Raw genomic sequence first — 23,042 nt, forward strand, 5'->3', positions numbered from 1 at the left:
GGTTGCTAGTGGTGGGAACCCCAGGCTCATGTATCTGCAGGAAGAATGCTTGAGGTGGGTGGAAAGGCAACAGATTATGGGTCCATTCACTTATGTGGGTGAACATGGGGAGTTGGGGCCCATCTGTAAGTATAGAGGAGTCCTGATTTTGGGGGGACAAAGAGGTCTAATCCATCCCTGGGCTCCCCAGGATGCTGCGCTCTCTACTCTCAGCCCAGGGGGTGTCTCCCCAGATGATAACAGTTTTCATCGATGGCTACTATGAGGTGAGTGGGGCTTGGGGGCTTTGGGCAGAGCAGAGTGCAGGGTTGCAGGTACTGAGTAGCAATGATCACAGAGGCCTGGCAGGGGAAACAGCCCAGGCAAGGGCTGTGAAACATGCAGGGCTTGACGAGACAGAACCTGCAGGGGGTGGAGTTGAGGTGGGGGGCTCACATGATGGCCGTGCCCCTTAGGAGCCGATGGATGTGGTGGCGCTGTTTGGTCTGAGGGGCATCCAGCACACTCCCATCAGCATCAAGAACGCCCGTGTGTCTCAGGTACCACCTGGGCAAGGATGGAAGGGGTGGACATCTGGCCCCACTGTCCACCCCAAAGCTCACGTGCCCTCTTCCTACTCCCCACCCAGCACTACAAGGCCAGCCTCACTGCCACTTTCAACCTGTTTCCGGTGAGTAGTAAGGACAAAACTCTTGGACCTAGATGGGGAAAGTGAGCATAAGTCTGGTCTTACCATATAGCAAGCTCTTCCTCTCCCTGGGCCTCATCCTCCTGATATGAAAAATGGGGGCAGTGTGGCCTGAGAAGTGGATGGAGGTGGGAGAGACATGGGATGAGAAAGCTCCCTAGGGCTCATGTTGTCCCCCACCTGCTTTAGGAAGCCAAGTTTGCTGTGGTTCTGGAAGAGGACCTGGACATTGCTGTGGATTTTTTCAGGTGAGAGGGATCCTCCTCCATGCAGCTCCAAGCTGCATGGGGCCTCTTTGCTTGACTGGGTCTCCAGGGAAGAAGCCCCCAACTCCAGTGGGGGCTCTTAGAAAGCTTTCTGGAGGAACCAGTCTCCAAAGTGGGGGGGAATGCCTGAGCAAAGGTAGGCTGGCCGGTGTTGGGGCAGCAGGAGAGAGCAGAAGGGATGAATGGAAACGGAAGGGATGAATGGGGTTTGAGGGGAAGGTGGAAGGAGGCATGACTCCTGAGTCCCATCTCCAGCTCTTCCAGCATCACTGTGTGACTGGGTTTGTCCTTGCCCCTCTCTGAACCCCTGGACCCTGCCTCTCAGTTTCCTGAGCCAATCCATCCACCTGCTGGAGGAGGACGACAGCTTGTACTGTATCTCTGCCTGGAATGACCAGGTAGGCTGAGCGGCCAGGGGTCAGCTGAGGGATGGGCAGAGGCCCCAAGCTAAGACCTCCTCTCGTGGCCGCCTGTCCACAGGGCTATGAGCACACGGCAGAGGACCCAGCACTGCTATACCGTGTGGAGACCATGCCTGGGCTGGGCTGGGTGCTCAGGAAGTCCTTGTACAAGGAGGAGCTTGAACCCAAGTGGCCTACACCAGAAAAGGTGCCCTGGCAGGGGAGGGTGGGTAGGCTTGGAATCCCCTGCCAGCTCGAACCTCTAAACTCCCATTGTCTTCCACACTGCCAGCTCTGGGACTGGGACATGTGGATGCGGATGCCGGAACAACGCCGAGGCCGAGAATGCATTATCCCTGACGTGTCCCGATCCTACCACTTCGGCATCGTTGGCCTCAACATGAATGGCTACTTCCATGTGAGTGGGAGGCACGGGTGTTGGGGCGGGGAGTACAGTGTGGTAGATGGGGCAAGAACATGGGCTCAGCTCTGCCACTCACTAGCCAGTTAGCCTTGGGAAATTGTTAGTAACTGCCTTTTGCATTAGTTTCTTTATTTGAGAAAGGAGGATAAAAATACCACCTACCTCATAGGGTTGTGAAGCTTAAAGAAGTTAGTATGCGTAATATGCTTTGGACTGTAAACATTATATAAGGGTCAGCTGGTATTATTTTTATTATTGCTATTCTTAGCACTAGACTGTGGGTGTGGGGAGGGTATTTCTGCTGCCACGCACTCGTCCAGCCCTGCAAATTGTGCTCTCTCCTATCCTTATAAGTGCTGAGGATGAAGCCTCAGCCTGAAGTGACCAGGGAGGGCCCCAGTCCCCACCCCTTCATGGCTGTGTCCAAAAGGCCACTCCCCAGTTATAGCCAGGGAGACCTTGAGAAAACCCAGTGTGAAGGAATGGACAGCTTCCACTTTGGGACCTCTTAGAAGCCAAGAGGGCCTTCAGAGGCTGGTTACTATAAGACCCCCACTCATCTCTGAGAGGAACAGGGAGTGATCTCATTTCCCTCACCCTCAGCTCCTTAGTCATAAAGTTCCCTCCCTCCCAGTCCAACCTGTCGCTCTGCAGGCCTCATTCCCAGCTTCTGTGGCCTTAGAACAGCAGGCCCAGGGAGAACCGCTGGAGATAAGGACTAGCTCAGGGGCCAGTAGCATGAGATGCCAGTGTGAACTGTCTGGCAATGGTGGAGCCAGATTAAAGCTCGTAGCATACTGCCGAGAGGATGGGGAAGACGAGGAAATTAGAGAGGCTTTTATAGGTCTAGGACTTCATCTGTGGGTCTTGTGGATGTGTGGTGGGTCTGCAGCAGGTGTAGGCCAGCCAAGATAAGGCCCTGCTTCTTACCTTCACATCCATTCCAGGAGGCCTACTTCAAGAAGCACAAGTTCAACACGGTTCCAGGTGTCCAGCTCAGGAATGTGGACAGGTAGAGGCTGCGGACAGCAAAGGGGAGGTCTGGGAGCCTCGATGACCAGTACTTGACAGGCCCTTTCCACCCTGGGGCTTGTGTATTTACGCCAGCCCTGTTGCCCCCGACCCACATGTGGTCCCTTAAGGGGCTACCCCTCCCCTGCACTGATTTCTCCCCCCCGACTCAGTTCTTCCTCTCTTTCAGTCTGAAGAAGGATGCTTATGAAGTGGAAGTTCACAGGCTGCTCAGGTATGGCTGAGGGCAGTGAGGGATGTGTCAGGGAGTGAGGAGATGTCACATACTGGGAGTCTTGGCCCCAGAGTTTGGAGTCCAGTACAAAATGAAAACCAGGGTCCCTTGTTCAAAAATTATTAAGAAGTTCAAGATAGCCACAGTAGAGCATTAAAAGCAAGGGTCTGTGTGACACAGTCACGAGGTGGGCCTTGTCTTGGCCTTTCTCCCCCGCCCCCTGCTGCAGCGAAGCAGAGGTTCTGGACCACAGCAAGAACCCTTGTGAAGACTCTTTCCTGCCAGACACAGAGGGCCACACCTACGTGGCCTTTATCCGGATGGAGAAGGACGATGACTTCACCACCTGGACTCAGCTTGCCAAGGTGCTCCAATACCACACCTCCCCCAGGAATACCCCTCCCCAAGATACAGGGAGCCTTTCTGGACTCCTCTACTTCAGAACCTTCTCTTCATAGTCTCAGAGCCTCTCTTCTAGCCCCTGTCACAAATTCATAGTCTTGAAGATGCTGTCTCTTGCAAATTGAGAAGGCTGCTGAGGGGGGTGGCGCTGCGGGCCCTCACCACAGCTCTCTGACCTATGCCTTTGTCGGCCCCCCTCCCCCACCCCCAGTGCCTCCGAATCTGGGACCTGGATGTGCGTGGCAACCACCGGGGCCTGTGGAGACTGTTTCGGAAGAAGAACCACTTCCTGGTGGTGGGGGTCCCAGCCTCCCCGTACTCGTGAGTGACCCTATCCTGTCCTGGGAAATGGAAGACTGATGGGATTAGGGGATGTAGCTAGTGACCGCTTCTCTGTCCACATTCCTATTCTCTTCTCAGGATGAAGAAGCCACCATCAATCACCCCAATTTTCTTGGAGTCACCCCCAAAGGAGGAGGGAGGCCCAGGAGCTGCAGAACAGACATGAGACCTCCTCCAGGAACCTGCAGGGCTGGGTACTGTGTACCCCCAGGCAGGCTAGCCCTTTACCCAATCCTGTAGGATTTTGTAGACACTGGCAGGGGCTGGGTCTGGTTTGTTTTTAACATGAGACTTAATTACTAACTCCCAGGGGAGGGTTCCTCTGCTCCTGAGTTGGAGGTCTATTTATTTACTTCCTTGTCGGGAAAGGGCAGGAGAGTACCTGGGAATCACTGGGATCCTTGGGCAGCCCATCCTGCCCTTTGCATACTCCCTCCTCCCAGGCCTGACTCAGAATCTAACATATTTATTGACTGTCCTGAGGACCTTGGAAACAGCTGAAGCCTGGAGGGCCTTGATTCTTTTTTTTTTTTTTTTTTCTTGGACTGGGGTGCTGCCCTGAGGGTGGGGCAGGCTCTTACTCAGGAAACTGCTGTGCCCAACCCATGGACAGGCCCACCTGGGGCCCACCTGCTGATGCAGACTCACTCAGAGACCCTCAGACACTGAACCAGGCCTCTTCTCAGCCTCCTCTTTGTCCAGATTTCCAAAGCTGGATAAGGTGGTCATTGATTAAAAAAGGAGAAAAGCTCTGGGGATGTGTCTCGTGACTGTGTGTGTATGAGAGAGAGAGACACACACACACACGGATGGGTGGGAGAGAGAATGGTGATGATAGATGGTGAGTTTTCTTTACTATCCTCCACAGGGTTATTTTCCACTTGGGCTTCCCTGTGGCTCAGCTGGTAAAGAATCCACCTCCAAAGTGGGAGACTTGGGTTCGATCCCTGGGTTGGGATGATCCCCTGGAGAAGGGAAAAGCTACCTACTCCAGTATTCTGGCCTGGAGAATTCCAGGGACTGTATAGTCCACGGGGTCACAAAGAGTCAGACACATCTGAGCGACTTTCACTAGTGCCTTTTGGCCACCAGGGGATGCCCGAGTCTCAAACTCCAAGATTTTTACTTAAGGTCCACCCTAGAACAACTGAGCCTGACCTTTGCCCGCTACTTGGGCCTGAACTCAGAGCAGCCACCCCACGCCCCGTTCCCACTGTTCAATTAACCATCCTACTGTTTCCTGCCAAGTTCATCTGGGCCAGAGGACCTGTCCCCAGAAATGGAGCAAGAGAGAGCAAAATGGAATAGGTGGGGATGAGGAGGTGATGGGGAGCAGGAGGATAGTGCATGTGGGAAGGAAGTGGGCAAGACAGAGCTGAATGTCCCTCATGCAGGAAGTGAGGAGTGCACTGCAGATGGAGACGGAAGAACAAGGATGCCTGTGGCCCTTAGGGTACTTTGTATACAGATTCCGTATCTGAGCGTTTTTCTGGGGAAAAGCTATCATTTTCATCAGATTCCTATCCAACCAGTGATCCAGAGAAGATGTAAATCATGCAAGCCTGCCAGAAGATGGAAGATATTATCCAGAGGAGTAGTTGATACAGCCCAAGGCATGGCAACTGGGGAATCTGTGAAGGACTTAAGTTCATGAAAGTGTGTATAGGACAGTTTGAGAAGGGGTCTGCCTGCAGAGCCCTTGTAAAGTGAGCTGGATAAGCTCCTTATATGGAGCTTTTTGGCCAAGGAGGCAGGAACTGGCAGGAACTCCGCCCTGTCATCAGCTCTCTGCCCCTGCCTCTCCACTGGTGCCTGGAGCCCTGCTCAGTAATGGCAGGGATGGTATGTGGCTCCAGCATTTCTCGCCACCATGACGCCTTCAGTGTTTGCCGGAGGTAGAGATAGTGTTCGAGGTGCCACAAAAGCCAGGTTGAGGAGCAATTAACCTGTAATGAGGTGGACGAGGCCCGCCCAGGGCAAACAAATCCCTTGCAGCCTCTATGTATGCAACTGGGGGTTGGGCAGTATGAGGCATAGAAAGGTGGGATGGGTTCCGAGTACTCCACCTGCCCATTCCCCAGCAGACTCCTGATCTGGGCCGTGAAGACTAGCTCTTGGACCGTGTTGCACTGGCAAGGTTGCAGTTCTTTTTTGGACTCAGGGCAAGTGATGGTTCTGGCTTGTCCTAGTAAAGCCTGGGAAGAAGGATTGAAGGGTGAAAGGGAGGCAAGGAGGCCTGGTTTGCCAGGCTGGGCTTGGCTTGGAGGTAGACACCATACCCTCTGGCCACGGCCTCCCTTAGTGCTCTTTCTTCTGCAGCAGTGATCAGATGGTTGTCTGGGATGTTGTGACTTAAAAGTGAATCATGCCACCATGTCAGCCAGGACCCCACCTGGCTCTGGAGTCAGATGGGCTGGACCCAAATCCAGGCCCAGCTTTTCATAGGAGGTTGTGGGCCTGGAACAAGTCACTTGGGCTCTCTAGGCCCAGTTTCTGGAACATGGGGTAGTTAAGACCAAATAAGAGATCAGATCTATAGAGCACTGGGTGACCAAGAAAGAGAGTAAATGAAATTCCTTCTGATGTCCCCAAAGCAGGGACAGGTGTGGGGCTCTGCCTGCCTGGGAAGGGTAGGCAGCTTGGGTGCCCTGGTGGGGGCTTCTGGAGGGCTTCCCAGAACTTAAGGAATGACCCTCTTCCATTGCCCTGGCAGTATTTTTAGTCTCCCTGCCCCCTATTTGGGCACAAGCTTGTTATTTTCATAGTTTTCCAGTCCAGTGCCTCTACCCAGGAAGGGGTAGTTTCAGGCCAAAGTCCTCCCACATTATAGGGCTGCAGACTGGCTCAGCCCCTGCCACCTCCTTCAATGACCTCTTGGGCATTCTTGTTAAGCTCCCTTCCAGGTCTGCAATCCAAATGAAGGTGAGAAATAGCGGCCCGCCTCCATGCCACTTCCCTTCTGCTGCCTTCCCAGGAGCCTCTGAGTCAACAACCCCACAGGCATTTGAGGCCAGTGTAGACAAGTTTGAGGTCCCTCTCCCCAAGGATACACAGAGTCCAGATAAACATTTTAATGGGTTTATGAGTTCTGAAATGCCTTCTACACATCCGCTCTGTAACTGCTGATTTTGTATATGCTCATGCTATGGGCTGCCTTTCTCTAATCCCCCCTGTGGAGTACTGGGATCCCCAAGAGCACCCCCCCGCCTTGCTCTGAGAGGGTATCAAGTGTTTAAGGGACAGACTGGAGGAGTGGGTAAGAGGATTGGCTACCTTAGGGGCTCTGGAATAGGAGGACCCCAAACCCACCAATAGAAGGAAATGTCAGGCTCCAGTTGAAGGGGGTGGTGTCCATTTGGCCCCGAGTCCAGAGGAACAAAGTTAGGTCAACTCCGGCCCAAGAGACACTGTTAGATCCTGTCCCCACCCTGATCATCGCCTCTTCACAGTTCTCATACGACAGCAGCAGTGGTGGAAGGAGAAGCCAACTTATTCCAGATTGCAGTACAGATACATGGACACAATCATGGCAGCCAGCTGGTGGGAAAGGAATAGGGAGAGATGAAGAGACATATCAGGGTCCTTAAACTTTAGTCCCCTGTCCCACCAGACACTGATCATGAAGCTTTGTTAGAAGTCTGTCTCTTCCAGAGAGGCCTCAGAGGTGGGTCAAGCAGCCCTGAACCAGGGTGGGGGATATCCTGCCCCAAGCTCCTCTCCTTACCTCCAAGCCCCCAATTCCGGCTGCCACACCACCCACAGTGACTGCATTGGTTCGGATGTCATACAGAAGCTGTTTGAAGCATCCCTTGGGGGAGGGGAGAGAGCATCTATAGTCAGCAGCTGCTCCCATTCTCATTCAGCACCCTGAGGTCGTTAAAGCATCCCAACCTCCTAGGCCAACCTTTACCTGTACACTCATGTTATGGGCGGTGAAATTGTTGCAGGGTTCCATGAACGAGTTATTCACACTGTCATAGCAACAGTATGGGGGAAAGGTACCGTTCTTTCTTACATAGGGTGACCCCTCAAAATCTGTGTAGTTGGTGAAGCCACAGCACTTAAGCTGGAGATGAAGAGAAGATGATCAGAGGGGCCTTGCTTATTTCTCCCCACCCCCAAGTCTCCCTCAGCCCACCTTACCCCTGCCATGGTGGAGTTCCACACTTGAGTGAAGTCTTTTTGGGAACCGTACTCTTTTTTGATATTAGGCACCACCACCGCCGTCAGGAAGTTCTCAGCCTGGGTGCGGAAGGCCAGTGTTTACAGCCTGGTGGGGAGGGTGTGGCCCCCTCTCAGGGCTTGCCCAGTGGTACCCCTTTGCCTCATCCCTGTTCCTCACCAATGTAGTATACACTAAGGCGACCACAGCAGCTGCAACCTCAGCAATGAAGATGAGGAGGAGGATGAAGAAGAACTGAGTGGAGAACAGGGATCTGAGTTTTAGGGAGAGAGAGCCTCTCATGCTTTCCTTACCCTAATCGTGCTCTGCCCTCCCACCCCACCATGAAAACAAGGCAGGGGCCCCGTTTGCTGAGACCCCTGGAATCCAGAGCAGGGTTTGGGGATCCCCAGGGCCTAGTGTCAAGGGTGAGGGGACCCTGGGCTTTGGTTATGGGCCTGTGGAGCTGGGTTTGACACACCGTCATGAGGGCACACTTGCTCTCAGTTTGGGCACCGTAGCAGCCCAGGAAACCAAGAGCGAAGAGCACAGCACCGGCTGCAATGAGGAAGTAGCCCACGTTGACGAACTGCATGGCACTGGATGACATCGGCCCAAAGATCTTCACAAAGGATGGTCCATCAACCGACACCCAGATGCCCACTGCCAACAGGGCTGCACCACATAGCTGGGGACAGAGAGGCAGACTTTGAAAGAGTGCTGTCAGGCAGCTCCCTATCACACAGCTCAGTTAGGAAGATGGGAGATGAGAAACTTTCCCATTTATTGGGTATGGAGTCCAAAAACTCATCCTGTAGGGAGTTGTGACTCATCTTTAGAGCTAAAAAGATGGGAGCTGGGACATCTGCAGTCAGCAGCAGGCTGCACATCTAGGCAGATGTAAATGGGACCAGGGATTCCAGAAATAGCCACGGTGTGGGGGAGGGGCAAAGCTTTCCCTTACCACTGCCAGGGTCCTGCCACATAGCTTGAAGTGCAAACAAGCAGGTGAACACCTGCCCCTCCCCCCCACCCCCCACCCCCGGCCAGCAGCCACCTCCCCCCCATTTCGCTTCTGGGTTATAGGTGCCTGGAACACCTTGGTTCTCTGATAGGCAGAAAGAGGAGGGTGGTAGCATTGAGCAGGTTCAACAGTCACTATAGCAACAGAGGTGTGGCTGAGGTTTAACACCTGCTTCCAACCTTGGAGAGGGCAATGGTAAGAAGGGACACCCACCCTAAGGCCCCCCATTTGGGTCTCTTCCAGGACCAGCTTAGACCTCTCCTTGCCACACAAGTGGAAATTGAGGCACCAGAGATGGAGTACAGCCAGAGCTCTGAGAGGCTCTACCCCACCTCAGAGGTGATCCTGAGGCCAAGACTGGAAAGGAGGGCCCTGCCCAGTTCCCACAGCTCTTAGAGCAAAGCCTCGCTGACCCAGTGCTTCAGTGGATGAATCAGCCCGACACCACCCAGGTGTCCAGTCCCCACTTTCCGGCTATGGAAACTGAGGCTGGAACCAGGAGCGAGGTGGCAGGTTGTGGGTGGATCCCAGGCATGTTTGCCCAAGGACACAAGACTGGGCTTCTAGCCTGTGGGGTCAGATTTCAAGGAGTCGGAGGCCAGCCCTGCCCAGTCTGGCAAGGCCTGGGCAACAGAGGCCAGAAACCAAACCGGATTTGCCTTTAACCCCCTTGGGCCAGAACCCCTGTGCTCCAGATCCCTGCAATCCTGCTGCCTTCTTCAGATACAGGGATAAAGGCTAGTTCCCTGAAAGGAGAAGAAGCCCAAGGCACAGGCCACACCATCAACAGAGACTGTCCTCACCCCTAGCCCAATTCCTCCAAATTCACCTACACTTCATGTCTCCACTTCCTCATCCTTTGCTCACTCTCACCCAGTCTCCTGTGGCTTTGAGGTCTCTGGTGACAACCTGTGCTCAGCCATGGGTGTATCCTCCTTGACTTTCTGACACCTTGCTCTCCTGCTTTGCTTCCTTATGCTCTTTCTCTATTTGCTTCCTGGTAGCCTTTCCTCGGAGAAGGCAATGGCACCCCACTCCAGTACTCTTGCCTGGAAAATCCCATGGATGGAGGAGCCTGGTAGGCTGCAGTCCATGGGGTCGCTAAGAGTCGGACATGACTGAGCGATTTCACTTTCCCTTTTCACTTTCATGCATTGGAAAAGGAAATGGCAACCCACTCCAGTGTTCTTGCTTGGAGAATCCCAGGGACGGGGAGCCTTGGTGGGCTGCCATCTCTGGGGTCGCACAGAGTCGGACACGACTGAAGCGACTTAGCAGCAGCAGCAGCAGCCTTTTCTCTGTTTATCCCTTACAAATTGAGTTTCCTGGAGTTCACTCTCCCTGTGTGTGCTCACCCTACCCATGGCTTCAATGACCACCTACGGGCACATGACTTCCAAATATCCTGAGCTGCAAGTCCACTGGGTACATGGCTGCTGATGAAGTACCCACCAGGTTTGCTCTCAGCAGAGAGGAGATGTGGTCATCATCTCCAAGACCTCTGTCTTGCTTGCCCCTTCCTCCATCCTCAGCCACCATCCAAGGGCTTTGTCCTTTGTTCATGTTGTCTATTTCTCCCCAATTTTACCACCATCTCTAGATTCATGCCTCATTGCTCAGCTTCCTCAAACATGCCCTATATAGTCTGTTCCTGGTTTTCTGAACAATATCTGATTTCATTGCCTCTGGGCCTTTTTGCATGCTTTACCAACCCCCTCACTATGTGCAAATTCCTAGCCTCAGCTATTTCCTTCTAGAAGTCTTCTCTGACTAGGCAGGGTTCAAGCCCCTTCAATGCACCCTGTGATCAGACCACACATACTGTGGAAAACTGGTTGCCTATCTGGCCTGTTGGACCCGAGATCCCTGAGGGCACAGAGTCTTAGGCAGTGTTTGTTGAAAAAATACAACAAATTCCGCTTGCAGCTGAAACTCTTACTCTCATATCTCCGGACCTTCTCGGCTTTTGGCTCCCCACCATACACAGGCCACCGAATTTCCTTCCACGCTAGGTGATCTTGGGCAAACCCCTGCCCCTCCCTGAGGCCCCAGCCTGTTAGCCTACCCTGCCCTGCTCTAAACCTGAAACTTCCTGGAAGGAGAGGATGCCCCTAAACTTCTCCACCCCAAGTTGTGTGGCAGCTAGTTTGCTCCTGGAGCCAAGACTCAGTCTTCAGGGAGACTTCCACATCTCATCATCAGGGGAAACTTTCAGGAAGAGTGGACATAGCAATCTCTTATTCCCCAGTTGGGGCTCTACTCAGGTTAAGACCCACTCCTGTAGGGAACCCTAAATAACCCATAACCCCCATACTTACAAAGATGAGCATATTGAAGAGGATCATCATGACCTTAATGAAGTTGAAGCACCCCATGGTGGCTCCTGGGAGGCAGACATGTGGGAATTAGGATCTCGATCCCTGACCGCCTCCCCCAGCCTGGACTGACATACCAGACTCCAGCATCCTGGACTCACATAATTACCAAGCTTCTCCTGCCTCTGGACTCTGATGTCTCTGGACTCTGACGTGTCAGGACTTTCCCCAGTTCCCATCCTGATACCCCTAACCCTCTGTACTGCCCAGGCCCTCTACTAACACCTGACACTTTGAAATTCTAACATCCCACGTGCGTCCATCCCACAGGCACCCTGAGCCTGATTCCCCCACTTCAGGGTCACTCCATGTCCTTACCTGGCTCCTGCTTATCCTGGACTTTCCACTCCCCCCACCCCAAACCAATCCTAGGCTCTTCCAGGACCCTCCCCGTGGCCCTCCCAGCTCCCCAAACCTGTTTCCAGATTGCTCTCTTTTCACAGGAGAGTCTCTATCCTATGCCATCACCTGGTCAGGGGTCCTGGTAGTAAGTTCTGTAAGAGGGATCTGCTGAGGCTCCAGAGAGGACCACAGCTCCAGGAGAACTGCCACTGAGTGGGCAAGCGGGAGACAGCGCGGGCTCTCACGGCACTGCTCACCTGTGGGCGGGGCAGGAGCTTTAAAGGCTCCTTCTGCCCGCCCACCCCCCGCCCACCCGCACCCGGTCGGCCTGCCCCTGCTGCCCCCTGCTGCTTGCCGCTCCCTCCCCACAGCTCCAGCAGCCTCTGGCCTCCGCCTGGCAACCCAACCACAGCAACGCCCCTCCTGATCTGAGTAAGACAGCTAGCTGTCTGTGGCTGAGGTGAGCGCCCCCCAGAACCGTGTGCCTTCCACAGCAAGGCACAGCTGCTTCCTAACCTGCACCTGCCGAGATGGCCGGACACATCCCACATGCTCGCAGGTACACACACCTGCCCAAGCTGTGTATTCACACCCACATACACACATCAACTCCTCCTAGTGCTCTCGAATGCACACTTGCACAGGCACACACACCTGTGAACTCTGTGTGGGCTGACTCCTAGCAACAATCCAGAGCAACATCTGAGGTGCATACTGAAACGCTCATACGCACACACACACACACACACACAAACTCATGCAGGCATGCTCACACATGCTTTCAAGGAAGTGACCCAGGCTTGGCATTTTCTTCCCCTCCTCTGAGAGGCAAACAAACGACTCTTCCTTTTTCTCCCTCCAGGAAACTTCAACCCATCTTTTCCCTCCCTGAGTCTTTCCTCCCTCTCCTCCCTCCCCACACTTTTTCTCTCCTCAGTCCTCTTAGCATTCTGTATACACCCCTCCCTTCCTGCCAGCAGAGGGCACCATGGTCCCACAAAAGCACTGCCCTCCCCTGAAAGTTCTTCAGCTCTGTTATACCCATCTTCACGAGTCCTTTCCCGGCTGCTGATGTTGAGCTGCTGGGAAAGTTCTGGCTTTTAAGTCACTCAAGCCAAGTGCTCCAATCCTGGTTCTGTTGCTTATTAGCTGTGTGACCCTGGGGGCATTTCTTAGGCTTGAGTTTGAGCCTCTATTTCCTGGTCTGTATAACACAATAGTTACAGGGTTTTAAGATGAGATTAAAAATGAGATTTTTCTTCCCATTCTGGGACATAAACGAATGACCACAGAGTGAAAAGTTCAGAACAAGGAGAGTCACAGCCAAAGGGGGTGTGGGGTGGAAGATTTTTAATTTGTTTTTATAATGGGAGGAGGCAGCTGAAGAGACAGGAAAGAGAGGAAGGCTGTTAACATGAATATTTGTACAGATCATGTTTTCAATGTGTAACTTATATCGTAGGCTTTTTTTTTTACCTTTCACAATAATCCTATAAGATTCTCTTTTCATCTGCTTTTTCAATATGGGGAAAGAGATACAGAAAGTTAAGTGCACATTTCTGAATGAATGAATAAATGCAGAATGTGCTGTGTGGTCAGTTGCTCAGTTGTATCCAACTGTTTGTGACCCCCTGGGTTGTAGCCCACCAGGCTCCTCTGTCCTTGGGATTCTCCAGGCAAGAATACTGGAGTGGGTTGCCATTTCCTCCTCCAGGGGATCTTCCCAACCCAGGGATTGAACCCAGTGTCTCCTGCAAAGACAGGTGGATTCTTTACCACTGAGCCACTTGGGAAGCTTTGACTGCAGAAGAGCAGGAGTTAAATGTCTGGGCTTTGGACCTTGGCCATCCCAGATTTGAATCCTTGCCTGCCTCTAGTTGTGTGACTTCACTCAGCTAAGCCTCGGTTTCCTTGTACAGTCGATTTTCATCGTTCATGGATTTCACATCTGTGAATTTACCCACTCATAAAATGACCTGTAAGTCCAGAGCACACTCACGGCATTTTAGTGGTCATTCATGTACACATGTAGAGCAGCAAAAAAATTCAAGTTGTCCAACACGCTTGTTCTCAGATGAGGTTGAACAAGGGGATGCTCTGCTTTCTTGTTTCGACTCTCATAAACAAGTGTTCTTTTTGTGGCCTACTTGTTGTCTGTCACTTTTTTGCACTTATGTGCTTTTTGTTGGTGATTTTGCTATTAAATACCCTCCTCTAGCATAACACTGAAGTGCTCTTTAGTGTTCCTAAGTACAAGAAGACTGTCATGTGCCTTATGAAGAAAATACTTGTGTTGGATAAACTTTATTCAGGTACATGTTATAGTGCTATTGGCTACGAATTCAATGTTAATGACATCAATATATTTTAAATGAAGCACCTTTAATAGAAACACACATAAATTAGGTTATTGGTGAGTTGACAAGATATTGTGACCAGAGCTTGGTATGAATCTAATCCTGTATTTCTCCTGAAAGCACTGGCTAAATATTTGCTAATACCATGATTGTGGTGACTTTATTGGAACATAACTACCACAAATAATGAAATTAGAAGACGTTTGCTCCTTGGAAGAAAAATTATGACCAACCTAGACAGCATATTAAAAAGCAGAGACATTGCTTTGTCAACAAAGGTCTGTCTAGTCAAAGCTATGGCTTTTACATAAGTCATGTGTGGATGTGAGAGTTGGACTATAAAGAAAGCTGAGCACCGAAGAATTAATGCTTTTGAACTGTGGTGTTGGAGAAGACTCTTGAGAGTCCCTTGGACTACAAGGAGATCCAACCAGTCCATCCTAAAGGAAATCAGTCCTGAATATTCATTGGAAGTACTGATGCTAAAGCTGAAACTCCAATAATTTGGCCATCTGATGCAAAGAACTGACTCATTGGAAAAGACCCTGATGCTGGGAAAGATTGAAGGCAGGAGGAGAAGGGGATGACAGAGGATGAGATGGTTGGATGGCATCACTGACTCAATGGACATGAGTTTGAGTAAACTCTGGGAGTTGGACAGCGAGGCCTGGCGTGCTGCAGTTCATGGAGTCACAAAGAGTTGGACACGACTGAGCGATTGAATTGAACTGAACCACAAATAATGATAATCGACTGTATGTGAAATAGGAATAATGATAGAATCTCCTTGTTGTGGGGTTGTTGTGGGATTAGATGAGGTAATGTTTGTGAAGGACTTGGCACCATATTTGGCACATAGTAAGTGCTCAGTAAACAATGTTAATATTATTAACATTGGATGAGTGAAAAGGTGAGGGAGTGAATTTTTTACTCAGAGTTCCTTTCCCAAGGGGCTAAACTGAAGTTTTCTGTCTCTGGGGCTGGATCCCTGGAGGGAATTGTGACGGAGTCAAACCCTTAGGGAGGGGCTGGGCACCAGGCTCTGTAATAAAGAGCATCACCCCTACACAAGCTCTGTATGTCACAGAAGCCGCGTTGCCCTGGCCAGTAGCACCATCAGGCACCTTACAGAAGCTCACTACACCCATGGGGCCTTCTCAGCTTGTCCGTGCCCCTCGGCCCCGGGGCTTAATTTCCCCTTACCGCAGGCCAGGCGTGGGTTGGCCTCGGCGCCGCTTTCCCAAGATGTTCAAGTGTAGCCGCAGAAGGTACCGGCAGAAACGGCAAGGCCCAGCTGGCACCACTGTAACCACCAATCTTGCCAGTGTGGCCACGGATATCAACGACACCCAAACTGCCACCACCAGGGTGTTGATCCTTGCACCGCAAGGTAGGCTGAGGGCCTGAGCCCGGGTAGGGTGGGGTGGGGTGGGGGAGGAGAACAGGGCCACTGAAGTCCTACCCACATGAGCCCTGTGCAGGTACTCTAGCACCCCAGAGTCTGAGCGCCGTAATGGAGGAGGACGTGTTAGCTGAAGTGGACGGCTTGGGGAAATGGGAGAGTCTAAGAGCAGTGGAGCTTTCTCACACTGTTTTTCTCTCCCTTCTCTCCTCAGTTCTCAGACACCTCTGTCAACCTGGCAGCTTTCTGATCCTCTGAAACATCCAGAAACTAGTCCAGAAGCTTGGCTGGCTCCGGACCTTCATCTCCTCAGGGCCACGAGTGGTGAATAGCAGACAAATACAGTCCTTTCTGCTCCAACTGCTTTCCTCCACTCCCAGGTGCTTCCAGCTGACTATGGAGGGTATGAGGGCAGGGCTAGGGCTGAATGCTCCCAGGGACAGGCTTCAGCAGCAGCAGCAGGCATCACAGGAAGACATTGGAAGGACAGAACAAGGTCAGCAACACATACCATCTTTGGCCTCAGCTTTTGCTCTGGCCTGTGAGGTGGGGGTCCTTCCTGCCTTGCACTCCCATCAGAACAGGGAAAAGGGTCTCCGTAGACATATTGGAAGGTATAGGGACCTGGGTCACTGGGGAGAAGGGTAGAGGCATAAATCAGAAAAAGATGGCATGAAAGACAGATTGCACTGCTCCAGCGTAATGTCTGAGTGTGAGATGTATGTGCCTCTGTGTGCCTGTGAGGGTTAGTGTGAGTGAGACAGAGAGAATGGAGTTTGAAGCAGACGTGACTGAGTGTGCCTTTGAGATGAGTGTGTCTCTGTGGCCAGCTGTGTGTCAAGGTGTGTGTGTGTGTGAGGGTATGAATAGGCCAGGGAGGCAGTCATCTGCTCCACCAGGAGGGGGATGGGCTCACCCGGAAGTAGGAAAGGGTTAGCTTCCAAAGGGGTGCACCACCCTCAGCCCCCACAGCCGTTCTCTGAGGTCGGTATTTTCCCAGACTAACAGCTGAGCTGGGGCGTTTGGGGGTGGGGCGAGACTGAGTGAGCGTCCAGGAAGGGGGAGGGTGCTAAGCACTCAGGCCTGGGGATTTTCCATTTGGATTTCTGCGTGTGCGCCCATGTGTCATCGGGTGTAACTGGGTTTCTGTGGGGTGTGTCTCCGTGGAGTTTGTGTCTCAGAGGCAGGAAACACTGTGAGGGACTGTCTGTCATGTGTCACTTCATGCACAAGTGAGTGAGTGTCCCAGTGTCCCGAGGTCTGGCTCCAGTTCCAGGAGGGCGGGGGTGGGAGTGGACTGTGAGACCTCTGGCCTGGCCCCCTGGGCAGCCTGTGAGGAGAAAATGAATTGTGTCTGCTTTCCTCCACTCTAAGGCTTGCCAGAGACCGGGACCTGAGAGGAGGACCGGGGCAGAGAATTCACTGACACATCGTGCCCAGACTGCACTGGTGGAGGATGAGGCTTCTCAGGGTTTGGGGGAAGGTGCTGAACCCCCAGTCAGAGCTGGAGGCTGACTAGCTAGTGCCCAAAGCCCGCAAGGATGCCCACACATATAGACATGTGACACAGTCCAGGAACACATGCAGACATATAAACACAACCGATACAGATAAACAAGGTAACAAATTCACACCTGCATGCAAGTACACGCCAAGTACACCCCTATAAATAGATGTATGTACTGACACAAATACATATAAACCTTTCCACCTGAGACAGGTAACACACACACATGCCTACAAATGAGCACACACACGCAAACATGCATGCACCTGGTTACAGCACACGAGCATATAGACTGACATCTGCAATCCTGCTCACGCCAACATAGGCACACACTCATGCAAACACACTCAGCAGACTTCCCTGCCCCTGTGGCCCTGGGACCCAGAAGCCTCCCTTCCCCTATGTGAGACAGCGCGTGTATGGGGGTGTGTGTGTGCCTGCCCACACTTGTGTCTATGTGTATCTGGGGCTGTGAGATTGTGTGTGGATGTGTGTGTGTGCACGCACGAGTGGATGTGTGTGTGTGTGTGAGAGAGAGAGGGGGTTGCTTAGCTGTGGGAACCCGATGACATCATCTCTTCTGGCTATTTTTAGCTTCCTCTGCAATGACGGCTCCTTCACTGCCCCTCCCCCGCCAGGTTCCCAACTCTCCTTCCCCTTCAAGCTCCCAGAGACAGCCACAGCCAATGGTCCCCCTCATCCTAGTCTAGGTGACCCCCTGGATCGCTAATCTGGTTCACTCTCTCCCACCCCAGTCATGGCTCCCTGGAAGCTGAGAACACTGGGCTCCCAGGCCAGAGGAGGAGGCTTGGGCAGTATGGCAGCCCGGAGAAGGGGCCTGGGTTAGGTGAGCTGACCTGGCTGGTCTCCAGCCCCTAGGGTGCCTCTCCTTCTGCTTTTCAATCTGAAATTATGTCTCGGTCAGTAGTGCCTGCTATGTGCCAGGGAAGATGCCAAGTTCTGGGGATAGAGCAGTGAGCAGGACCGTGGGAGTTCTTCCTGGTTAGAGTTGCAGCTCGGTGGGAGACAGACATTAAACAGAGCACACAGGTGCAGCCCTGAGCTGCAGCAAGGGCTCTGAGTTGGTAACGAGGGCATTCAGGCTGGGATGATGGTCTGTCTCTCATAGAGGGGACCTGAGGAAACCAGAAGGACACACTCCCTTTACCTTATACCTCTCACCCCAACCACTGCACCTCCAGAATTCCACCAAGCCCTGCTTCCTTCTCACACCCCATTCTGTGCTCCCAACACTGTACCAGCCCACCATCCACATGGAGGTCCACTGCTATTCTTTCCTTTGGAGCTTCCCCACAGTTGATCCCTGGGAGGCAGTGCAGTGTTCCCCATCTGTAGATGAGAAAACTGAAGGCCCAGAGAGGGGTAGTGCCGGATCACACATGCCCCTGCTCAGGGAGCAGCTCAGGGGAGATGGCAGGCAGGTGGAGGAGGAAGCAGCGGTGGCACTGCTGTAGAAGAAGCAGGGGATGCCATCAGGAGGTGGGGGAGGGGATGCCATCAGGAGGTGGGGGAGGGGATGCCATCAGGAGGTGGGGGAGGGGATGCCTGTGGCCTGAAGGACTCACGCCTGGAGGAGGGCTTCCTGCTTTACCCAGCCTGGGGCAACCACTGGAAAATCGGGTTTGGCAGCTTCAGCTGGGCTGCAGGGCTGGAGGAGAGGTCTAGACCACAGTGAGGAGGCCTGGAGGCGGGCCTATCTTCTAGCATGGAGTGTGGCCAAATGGTCTCATTGGGGGAGCGTTTTATAATACTGGGACCCTTTGGAGAGTGTGGGCTGAATTCAGGAGCCCAGAGTTTCCATTCTCTGGTGTGACACTTAGAAACTCCTGCCCCTTTCTTGGCCTCAATGGCCCCTCCCAGAAAGTTGCTCTGGAGGATCAGTTTCTCCACTTTCAACTCCTGCCCTCGGGGGAGGGCAACTCCTGTTTCCTGGGAGTCTGACTCAGGCACAGGAGCACAAAGCCAGTGGGTTAGGGCTGACCAGACAGCCCCTAGGGCGCCAGGATGGAGGTCCCTTGTCACCAGTGGGTCAATGGCCGGAAGCCCAGCTCCAGCCCCACAATGCAATACCGGTCACCCCACCCTTACCAGTGCCCTCATCCACACCCCCACTTCCGGCCTCTCTTCCTTCCTCACCTTCAGGGAAAGCTGCAGGGCTCCCTTGGGGATCTCCCATATCTCCTCCACTGGCTCCCTGCCCTGTGCTTAACCCTCCCTCTCTGCCCATTTGGGCAGGCCAGTCTCCCAGTAAACTTTCTTTTCCTGGACCTGTAGGCAGTCAAGGGAGGAAAGGAAGCTGGGTGGGAGGAGCTGTAAAGGAGCCTGCTTTTCCTCCTGCCCTCAGATGTTGTTGTTCAGTTGCTAAGTCATGTCCGACTCCGCAACGCCATGAGCTGTAGCACAGCAGGCTTCCCTGTCTTTTACCATCTCCCAGAGTTTGCTCAAACTCATGTCCATTGAATTGGTGATGCCATCCAACAGTCTCATCCTCTGTCATCCCCTTCTCCTCTTGCCCTCAATCTTTCACAGCATCAGGGTCTTTTCCAATAAGTTGGCACATCAGGTGGCCAAAGTATTGGAGCTTCAGCTTCGGCATCAGTCCTTCCAATGAATATTCAGGGTTGATTTCCTTTAGGATTGACTAGTTTGATCTCCTTGCAGCCCAAGGGACTCTCAAGAGTCTTCCCCAACACCACAGTTCAAAAGCATCAGTTCTTCAGTGCTCAGCCTTCTTTGAGAGGCTTGGGGGAGGCGGGTGGACTGAGTGCATGGGCCTAAGACTGAGCTTCCCAGGGCATGTCTCATACCTGGCAGCCCCAGGTGAAGTAGGAATGCTACCCTTGACCCATCCAGCTGGCTTCTTCCTCTGCTTTCAGCGAATTCAGAGATAAGAACCTAGAGCAGACCTAGAGCAGATATTTGCATTCTCTGGAGGACAAACACAAGAAACTCATGCCACGTGACTTCTGATTGTTGTCATCATGTCAATGACAAATTTATGAAACAAAAATCACAAAATTCTGGATGCATAGACTCCATAGTCACAGAATCTTAGTATCACAGAATTCTAGCATGGTGCAATGCAAGTAACAGCATCTTAGAAACACAGAATTCTGGCATCAGTGAGTCCCAGATGGCAAGGCTAAAGTATCCTTGAGATGGAAGTCTTGAGAAGTCAATTAGTAAAGGGTGGAGGTCTAAATCTGGGAATTCCCCACGGGGGATGCGCACAGTAGTTCTCACATGAACTTGAAGGAGGAGGCAGAGCTCGGGACACATGAGTTTAGTTAGGGTGAGGTAACACACCTGCAATAAACCAGACAGAAGACAGACCTCTTTCATAAGGACACATTCCTGGTTCCTGAGGGTGAGGGGAGTGAAGTGGCAGTGAGAAGAGAAGGGGAACTATATAAACAAAGAAAATACAACCTAAAGAAAGATCAAGTAGCAAAATACACTGGCCCTAATGCCTTCAGCTTCTCCAGGATTGGGGTGAATATCAGCTCAGGACATTTTCAAAGGTTAGTAAGACTATTTACCGCATTGGAATGGGTGACCCATGGCTGGTGTTTTTTGTTTTTTGCCAGAAAGGTACCAAACAGAAAATAGTCCGCATCCTACATTTTTCTTGGGGCTGCTGGCAGGAGCAATCCCTTTCTAAAGAGATGCTGATCTTGGAGCAACATGATGTACACCAAAGCCACTTTGTAGGGTGGGGCTCACAGCCCCCAGCAAGGCCCTGATAGGGGACCTTGTAGAGGGCGTCTGTCTGGGATGGTGCCTGTTGGGGGCGGGCATCTCTATGGAAGGAGCCAAGTTTGAGGCAACATTTTGTATGGGGACCCTTGTCTGATTATGGGGTTGGTTACTCAGTAAACAACAGGGATATTTACCTAGCATTTCTGGGAAACTACTGCAAACTCAGGAACCCAGAAGGAGTGGCTCCAGAGAAAGGCAAATGCCAGGCCCTTCTGGGCATGGGAAATGGGGCAATGTCCGATGGAGATCCTCCTGCTCAGCTGCCTGTCCTTGGATTCAGCCTTGACCTCTACCCACACTCCCACTTGCCTCCCTCTCCCTGCTTGCTTGCTGCTCTACCTACCTACACCTGCTGTGTGTTCTTTGGTAAATGTTGTTCCCTCTCTAGGCCCCAAACCTCCTTTACTCTTTTTTTGAAGTCTGTAATTGGGTCCTAAGTGCAGCTTTTAGTATTTTATAGTCCTGCTTTCATCCAGAGCAGTTTCAGCTTCAGATAGCTCCATTCTCAGCTTCCAGAGAAAGTGTCTGGCAGCTTCAGGGAGGAGGCAGGGAAGAGGGAATAGAAATAGTGCTCACATTTGACATGCTACATGTGTCAGTGTCCATGATGAGTGTTTTTATAACACTCATCACTGGGCATCTTACGCAATGCCCACAAACACCCTGTGTATATAAATCATTGCTCCCATTTTATAGATGAAGGAACTGAGGTTCAGGGAGGGTAAATAACATAACCTCAAATTATTCAGCTAGAGAGCAATAGGAGTGGAATCTCAACCAGGTCTGTCTTAATTCTGAGTGCTGTGATTTCAGATTAGCATTATTTCATGCGGCTTCATTTGGTAAAATGGAAGTCCATGGATCGGAGTTTCAGGGAGAAGTAGTCTCTCCAGCCGGCTCTGAAAGGTGACAGGTTCCACTTAGAAAAGTTTGCAGCCAGGACTGACAGCTCATACTGTGAAAAAGCTGAACTGAGACTCCTTGTCTTGGGAACTCTGGGTATGCTCCAGCTCAGATTGGAGCTAGCTGAACTGGGTTGAATGTGAGGAGGTTGGGTTGGAGAGTGGTCCTGGTTGAGAGGCTGCTGTCACTGTTCCTGGAGATAGTGTGTATATGTTGGGGAGGGGCTGTGAATGGAGGCTTCTTGACTTTCTGGGATGGGCTAGCCTCTGCCCGCTGAAGCTGGAGCTGACTGATAGGCCTCCAGGGCTTGGGGCATGGGACTTTCCAGCTGGGATGGCATCATGACATGTTGGCACTAGTCTCACTACCTTGAGAATCCCAATACTTTTTGGATCCCCAAGACTCAGCAATGTGCACAACTGCATCAGGTAACTGACTCAAAGGAGGTGGAAGGATTTCAGATAGATACCTACCCCTGGTCTGTCCAAAGATGGGTCATCATCGGGGGCTGAGAAATAAGGAAGTCACTGATTCATAGGGTCAGGACTAGGGGCACCTGGTGGGGGTGGGGGTAGTCATCTAAAAGATCCTTCACTGTAAGGGTGAGGATAGAGTTTGAGGTCCAGAAAGGGAACAGGACTTGCCAAAGATTGCTTGGTGGATACACCGACAGAGATGTCAGGACTAAAAGCTTCAGATTTTGTATACTGGGAGCTTACAGAGGCAGGGCACAGACCTCTACAGGCCTCATGGAAAATATATAGGTGGGGGACTTCCCTGGATGTCCAGTGGCTACCACTCCATGCTCCCAATGCAAGGGGCCCAGGCTGGATCCTTGGATAGGGAACTATATCCTGCATGCCACAACTAAAATTTTCCATGCTGTAACTGAAGATCCCACATGCCACAGTGAAGATCAAAGATCCTGCATGCAGCAACAAATATCCAGTGCAGCCAATTAAATATTTATAAAGAAAGAAAAGGTATGCTGCTGCTGCTGCTAAGTCACTTCAGTCGTGTCCGACTCTGTGCGACCCCATAGACGGCAGCACACCAGGCTCCCCAATCCCGGGGATTCTCCAGGCAAGAACACTGGAGTGGGTTGCCATTTCCTTCTCCAATGCATGAAAGTGAAAAGTGAAAGTGATGTCGTTCAGTCGTGTCCGACTCTTATCGACTCCATGGACTGCAGCCCACCAGGCTCTTCCATCCATGGGATTTTCCAGGCAAGAGTACTGGAGTGGGGTGCCATTGCCTTCTCTGAAGAAAAGGTATAGGTGGTTTTAAAGGTGGACTTAAAGAAAGGACAACGTTTTAGCTGATGCAAAGGGGTAAAAGACATTCCTGGTTGAGAAACAGTAAGAGCAGCCTCTGGAGGGGGCACCGATTGGCCACCTGGGATGAATGAATTATCCCACGAG

General features: G+C 52.0%; 3 protein-coding genes across 6 annotated transcripts in view; 2 read left to right on the top strand and 1 right to left on the bottom strand.

The window, feature by feature from the left end:
- The window catches only part of POMGNT1 (protein O-linked mannose N-acetylglucosaminyltransferase 1 (beta 1,2-)), a 12,818-nt gene extending 8,293 nt beyond the window's left edge, over window positions 1–4,525 (top strand). For all 4 annotated transcript variants that reach the window (XM_061412128.1, XM_061412127.1, XM_061412125.1 and 1 more), the window contains 12 exons: window positions 191–266; window positions 456–539; window positions 629–670; window positions 878–936; window positions 1,280–1,352; window positions 1,435–1,563; window positions 1,648–1,773; window positions 2,727–2,791; window positions 2,981–3,025; window positions 3,255–3,390; window positions 3,639–3,748; window positions 3,848–4,525. In XM_061412128.1, the coding sequence (XP_061268112.1) occupies window positions 191–266; window positions 456–539; window positions 629–670; window positions 878–936; window positions 1,280–1,352; window positions 1,435–1,563; window positions 1,648–1,773; window positions 2,727–2,791; window positions 2,981–3,025; window positions 3,255–3,390; window positions 3,639–3,748; window positions 3,848–3,935 (1,033 nt within the window). In that variant the 3' untranslated portion in view covers window positions 3,936–4,525. The remainder of the gene's footprint in view (window positions 1–190; window positions 267–455; window positions 540–628; window positions 671–877; window positions 937–1,279; window positions 1,353–1,434; window positions 1,564–1,647; window positions 1,774–2,726; window positions 2,792–2,980; window positions 3,026–3,254; window positions 3,391–3,638; window positions 3,749–3,847) is intronic.
- Window positions 4,526–6,833: 2,308 nt separating this feature from the next.
- TSPAN1 (tetraspanin 1) lies at window positions 6,834–11,935 on the bottom strand. The gene is made up of 8 exons (XM_061412131.1): window positions 11,799–11,935; window positions 11,274–11,338; window positions 8,413–8,619; window positions 8,112–8,186; window positions 7,913–8,011; window positions 7,680–7,835; window positions 7,494–7,577; window positions 6,834–7,306 (listed from the first exon to the last, which is right to left on the bottom strand). The coding sequence occupies exons 2-8, from the start codon at window positions 11,328–11,330 to the stop codon at window positions 7,259–7,261; spliced, it is 726 nt and encodes a 241-aa protein (XP_061268115.1). The 5' UTR covers window positions 11,331–11,338; window positions 11,799–11,935; the 3' UTR covers window positions 6,834–7,258.
- Window positions 11,936–15,101: 3,166 nt separating this feature from the next.
- P3R3URF (PIK3R3 upstream open reading frame) lies at window positions 15,102–15,791 on the top strand. The gene is made up of 2 exons (XM_061412133.1): window positions 15,102–15,419; window positions 15,646–15,791. Exons 1-2 carry the CDS (start codon window positions 15,176–15,178, stop codon window positions 15,687–15,689), a joined length of 288 nt encoding a protein of 95 aa, XP_061268117.1. The 5' UTR covers window positions 15,102–15,175; the 3' UTR covers window positions 15,690–15,791.
- The last annotated feature ends 7,251 nt before the right edge of the window (window positions 15,792–23,042 follow it).

The sequence above is a fragment of the Bos javanicus genome, chromosome 3 (assembly GCF_032452875.1).
Source record: "Bos javanicus breed banteng chromosome 3, ARS-OSU_banteng_1.0, whole genome shotgun sequence".
In the NCBI taxonomy this organism is placed as follows: domain Eukaryota; kingdom Metazoa; phylum Chordata; class Mammalia; order Artiodactyla; family Bovidae; genus Bos; species Bos javanicus.

Excerpts from the sequence above, each read along its gene's own strand:
- P3R3URF (XM_061412133.1), top strand. The coding sequence starts at position 15,176 with ATGGGGCCTTCTCAGCTTGTCCGTGCCCCTCGGCCCCGGGGCTTAATT. Across the intron at positions 15,420-15,645 it reads GTTGATCCTTGCACCGCAAG|TTCTCAGACACCTCTGTCAA; the intron begins GTAGGCTGAGGG and ends TTCTCTCCTCAG.
- TSPAN1 (XM_061412131.1), bottom strand. The coding sequence starts at position 11,330 with ATGGGGTGCTTCAACTTCATTAAGGTCATGATGATCCTCTTCAATATG. Across the intron at positions 8,187-8,412 it reads GCAAGTGTGCCCTCATGACG|TTCTTCTTCATCCTCCTCCT; the intron begins GTGTGTCAAACC and ends TTCTCCACTCAG. Across the intron at positions 7,578-7,679 it reads CCCATAACATGAGTGTACAG|GGATGCTTCAAACAGCTTCT; the intron begins GTAAAGGTTGGC and ends CCCTCCCCCAAG.